Source organism: Manduca sexta, chromosome 23 (assembly GCF_014839805.1).
Source record: "Manduca sexta isolate Smith_Timp_Sample1 chromosome 23, JHU_Msex_v1.0, whole genome shotgun sequence".
Lineage (NCBI taxonomy): Eukaryota > Metazoa > Arthropoda > Insecta > Lepidoptera > Sphingidae > Manduca > Manduca sexta.
In genome coordinates this window covers 5,191,071-5,196,660 of record NC_051137.1, presented here as the reverse complement: position 1 = coordinate 5,196,660, position 5,590 = coordinate 5,191,071, and the positions used below count along the sequence as shown (strand labels likewise).

The window sequence follows — 5,590 nt, the reverse complement described above, 5'->3', positions numbered from 1 at the left end:
TAATCACGCATGACTGTACGCACACACAGGAAAACAAAAGAGTCATATCTTTATTTTCAAATGTTTCAATAATATCGCATTTTGATAAATTGTTAATTTAAAAATAACACACTGGGGCCTTTTTCTCTGTCTCAGTGTAAATTCGTATCAGGGCCGTGTTATGTTATTTACATGAAATTACTGCGGAAACCATCCATAGAATGCCAAATCTATTATATCAATTTCGTTTGCCATAAACGCAATGAGGTGAATTATGTGCTTGTTATGAACTATCAAAATACGTTCTGGCATATCAGGGGCCAGGAATCTTATTCTCTGACAGTGTAAAATCGTAACGCGGCCATGTTACGCTATCTTCGTAAAATTATTGTTGACTAGTATTCCGTGTGTTTCTTTATATTGTCTTAAGTATATCAGCAAACGTGACGCGGTGCGTTACGTGCTTGTTACGCGCTGTCAAAAAAATGTGTGGCATAGAGAATGAGGCCCCTGGAATCATAGTAAGTACCTACATGTTGTTAATACTAAATGCCGATGTAGATGTAGCTGCTGGTTTCCTTTTATTTCAATGTTAATGTCATTTAACATTCGATCGATGTTTGTTTAGACACGAGGCGGAGTTAGTTCACGGTTTTCCATAGACATATACTATATTATTTGTCCTGTTGTGTCTGATTTGCTGTTTTATCTTTATAAAAAAATGGTCACAGGACTTAATGTATAGTTTAGTTATAGTTAGAGGGTGAGTTTAAATAAAATTAAAATAGCACAAAGGCGGTGGACAATATATATTTAAATATTATTAGGCATAGTACCTTACATAGAGTAACATTTATGTACACTGAAATCGCATTATATACGATCGCTAGAATGCCAACAGTATAATACAAAGAGATAAAGATTTGTACGAAGAATATCAGCACAGTCCAGTCATATAAATGATAAAATACATTGTATGATTATCTAATTCAGTCCAATATATGTACGTAGTAGTAAATATATACATTAGATGTAGCTATTCAATTATAATTTACAGCGGAAATTAAAGAGTTTCAATAAACAATTATACCTACTTGAACACAACTTGAGAGATATCACTAGTCGCTGAGAACTGAAGAGAACAATGTACAACAAATAAAATTCTATGAGTACTATACAAAACTAATTGTATTTTAAAATTATTACTCTAAAATCACAAAGCAGTTTATGCTTCTGTTAGGTACTTTTGGATCTCATCACATCTAGCCACGATTGGTCCGCAATAAGGCCGTGTATGGCGTAAAACCACACGTTCTAACAATATCGTATGCGCTCGTACGTGAGCGAACATACTTCATGTTCTACGATTATTGGTAACTGGCCAATCGAAAAAGTAATAAGTATTACAGCTGTCGCTCTGCGCCGTTCATATTCACACTTTATGACACCACTGCATAGCCGACAGCGAACATCACTTAATCTTAATAATTTGTTGCAGTTCTTAAAATAACACAAAACTGCCGCTCCTTTTAATATATGAACTAAAGGAGAAAAAATAAACATTTATATTGCACTTTTTTCTTTAACACTATCTACGTATTCAAATGTACTCCCAACATTGTATCTGGAATGAGCTCGATGGGTATCATAGTAATGTTCATCGCATTCATCCGTCGCACCATCTCCACATTCGCATATATCTTCATCGTTAATGTAGAAATGATCATCCATTATTGCATTTTTGTATACCCTGTTACTATAGGTGTCCTCCGTGGAGCCGGCAGAGGAGGGCGTGGAGGGGCTGTTAAGCACGATCACGGGGTAATCGCGCCGCGGACCTGCAACGCGTCCTGCTATACTGTCTCCAGTGCGGTTTCCTGGAGCCACCGTTTCCTGTTAGTCCGCCTTTCGATGACTGGGATGAAGAACAGGATCAATCCGCTCAAAGATATGGTGCCTCCCGCCACGTAAAATCCTGGCGCATACGACTGCAAGGCGTCGTATAGTAAACCTGGAATTTAGAACGGAGACATGTGTATCGAAAAATTAGATGTAGAGAGTTTAACATTAACAAGTCGGTGGTAAATGTATGTAAACTAGTACGTATAATTTTAAGTACATTCGCGGTTCCTCTGTACTCTGTTAGTGTGAATTCATTGGTCTTAGTGAGCAATTGTCGTCAAATAGTACAGTATTCGTTGGATAGTCTCTTAGAATAAAGAGCAAGACGAACATTGTTTAAACTAGATTAATTTAGGTGCCTATTATAAAAATATATGCGGTGTTTATCGTCATTATGGATGCAATATTTTATGTTACCTGCGAAAGGAGGTCCGATAAGCGAAGCGATCCCTTGAAACAGTAGAAGTAGACCAAACGCATTTGTCAGTCTCTCCAGGCCAAGAAGATCGACGAGCACTACAGATGTTAGTCCCACATAAGCACCAATAGTAAAGCCGAATGTGGTTGCATACATAGCTAAACCCCAAAATTCCCAGCAAAACATTGCCATTGCTGTACCTGGAGGAAAGAAATATTTTATTAGTATTATTTTTTAAAGGATGACAGAAAAATATAACTATTTCTTTTTTACATAGATACTTACTTATTCCAGCGATAGTAAGACATAAATTATAAGCTAATAAGCGGTTCACCCACGGCTTATCACTTATGTATCCCAAAATAATTCTTCCCACCAGATTCGCAGCTCCTATTATAGAAATTAAATACGGTGGATTTTCTATTCCCAATTTTTCACTCATAGGCACTGTATAAACATATGGTATGTAAAAACCAATGCTGGTTAAAAAGTTTGAGACTGCAAATAATATAAATATTGGGTCCACAAGTAAAGACAAGTCCAACATTTCAGACAAAGCAGCTCTCGATTCTGCCGAGCAGGGTAAACATTCGCACCTCTCTTCTCTTTCTTCTTTGGAGGTGTGCGCTCTTTCGGGCGATGGTGCCCTGAACTTGGCAAGGCTGGTCATACTTCCTTGGTACAAGACATCAGGTCTCTGCATTATTCCACTGCCGTGCCGAGAGTATGGTTGTTGTTTTTGTTCGTGTGGCTTGTTTAAAGCAGGTTGCGAAAGAGTTAGCCTTGCAATATCTCCATCATCCACCTTTCCATTTGCTTTAGTCACTTGTTCCGTGCTTTGAGATCTTTTGAGAGGAGACTTGTTTTCTTGGGCAGCATCGGTTCCGTGACTGGCGTCCGCGGGCGCTCGGGCACAGGTCGGAATATGAGGCCCAATGGGATACAGTTGAGGACAAGCGCACCGATGATCGCCATGGCTCCTCTCAACCATATTTTGTAATTAATGCTGACGTGATTGGTGCAAATAAGAATGTTCCAAGTCCGGACCCGCATACTGCTATGCCTGGAACAGTACGGACATAATATATAGATGTCGAATATAACTACATAAATTATCCACATGCTGCGTAGTATTTCTAGAGTAAACCGAGGCGTAAATAATAATATATCTAGATTACATTACTGATTCACAGCAATGCTCCATTTGACTTTTATGAATCAGTCAATCTTGCTACAATATTTCTATTACTGTGCAGATTGAACAATGCTATTATTTACAATTTTAGGCCGGATTCACCAATTTACTTCCAAAGAACAGTTTTGTCAATTACCTGTAGCAAGACTCCTGTATCGTTCGAACCAAACAGTGACGCTGACGATGGCAGGCAGGTAAATGAGGCCGAACCCGAATCCAGCGCCAACGCCGATGGTGACAATGAGCGTGAGCACATTGTTCGCGAAAGCAGAAATCACCACACAAGTCGCCGACAGTAGCGCACCAGCAACGGTCACCGTTCTACAGCCCCAGCGATTCACGAACGAACTCGATATGGGACCTGGAAATTAAAAAAAAAATCTGAAGTTTCTAGGATTCGATACTAATATAGTCAATACTAATGTAAGTGAAGCGTCACTTATGCTTGTTTAGAATACTTAGGCAGGCAGAATATTAGTTTACGTGAATGCATAATATTTTGAATCACGTTTAAAAGTAACTAATATTTTTTTGTAAAAATCATAATAATAATATTAGTCCAGTTATATACTTAAAGACAACTCCTTAATACAAAACTACAAAGAGAAATATTATGTGGTCTTTTAGAATATGTTATACGGAATTGAAGTTTAGGATGGCTTTTTTGTAATCACTAATCAAAATCTTAGTAACATACATAAGCACATAATATTTGATTTATATCTTATACAAAAATGAAGTTAAATATTAAAGATCCAGTACAGAACACATGACTTTAGTATTGTGATTTTAATGCAATTACACTATTTATTAAAGTTGGTATTATAGTTTTTATCTGTAATTACAAAATGATGTTTCCAGTCGCTTTAAGTTATCTCGGCGAACAGTTGATTCATTGCACTGATGATTCATTTACCGGGAATATTCCGTTGTTTAATACATACAGTAGCTAATTGACCTTTGCATGTTTGGAAGAGTTTATTCCAATATCCATCACACATACCTACTTATCAAGGTATTGCGAAAACATTTAGGAGTGAGATAGGATATTAGTACGTCAAACTAGTCATAAATGTAAAATGTTTAATCAGATATTGTAAAATTGCTGGAATACGTAGTTATTTCACCCAAAACATTGTGTTGCGAAATATCTATACGCTCTTGAAAAGCCCAGTGAAAATGGCTTCAAGTGTCAGCGGATAATACCTGTTGATAGCAAAATGAATATCTCGCTTCATTCATAGTATTGCGAAACCGGCACAAGTGCTAGTGTGGATTCATAATTATGCACTACATGACCATTAAGTGCGTTCATTTCATATCAAAAACCTTGTTTTAAATATATCCATGGGTTTACAATCTACATACGTCTAGTGCAATGGCCATTGACACACGAGGCTATGGCTATTTCAAATAGATTAACCTAGTTCATAATACATTTTGTGCATTCATTAAAAAGCACTTAGTTCCAATAGTCTTTACACAAAAGTGAAATCCATAAGCGCCAGAGTTATTACAATATCGCCAGGTTTAATTAAGTTATCCAATAATTGGATGCGACAAGTCGAGACCGTTCAAGCTTCGACAAATAGTACAAGTGTTTCGTTAAAAAGAAAATTGATTACCTGAGCTGAGGGTGACCCCGACGAGGATGGAGACGATCCAAGCGGTTTTGCCTTTGCCCTCTTCGAAGTAGGTCAGGAACTCCGCATAGAACACGCCAAACGAATAGGTCATGCCATCGGCTGGAAAATAAATACATATTTTAAGTTGAATAATTATTAGTTTAGTAATTGTCATTTTAATAGATTTTGACATAAATGTAGACAAAGTGATGTGTAATTTTTTATTTTTCTTTTAAATGTTACCATAGAAGAGTATTTGGTAGTAATAAGAATTGAAATTCAAATGGATTAAAGCTGATTTTGTTGCGACGTACCATCAGCTTGTGAAATAGTTATATCCAACAATTCAATAGTAATAAATCTTATGTATTTTGAGTAGTTAACAAACATTCTGTCTGGAAAGTTTACAAAGCGGTAAAGTGTACCTACATGAATATTAATCAGTGATCGAAAATGTTATTTGGCTAATTG

The 5,590-nt window shown here is 36.8% G+C and overlaps 1 protein-coding gene across 1 annotated transcript; it reads right to left on the bottom strand.

The window, feature by feature from the left end:
• Positions 1-773: 773 nt before the first annotated feature.
• Positions 774-5,331, bottom strand: LOC119190297 (monocarboxylate transporter 12-like). Its single transcript, XM_037441907.1, is given in 7 exon segments — positions 774-1,990; positions 2,299-2,499; positions 2,585-3,166; positions 3,169-3,285; positions 3,288-3,362; positions 3,631-3,855; positions 5,120-5,331. Coding segments are annotated over 7 exon segments (1,551 nt in total). The 5' UTR covers positions 5,313-5,331; the 3' UTR covers positions 774-1,832.
• Between the last annotated feature and the right edge of the window lie 259 nt (positions 5,332-5,590).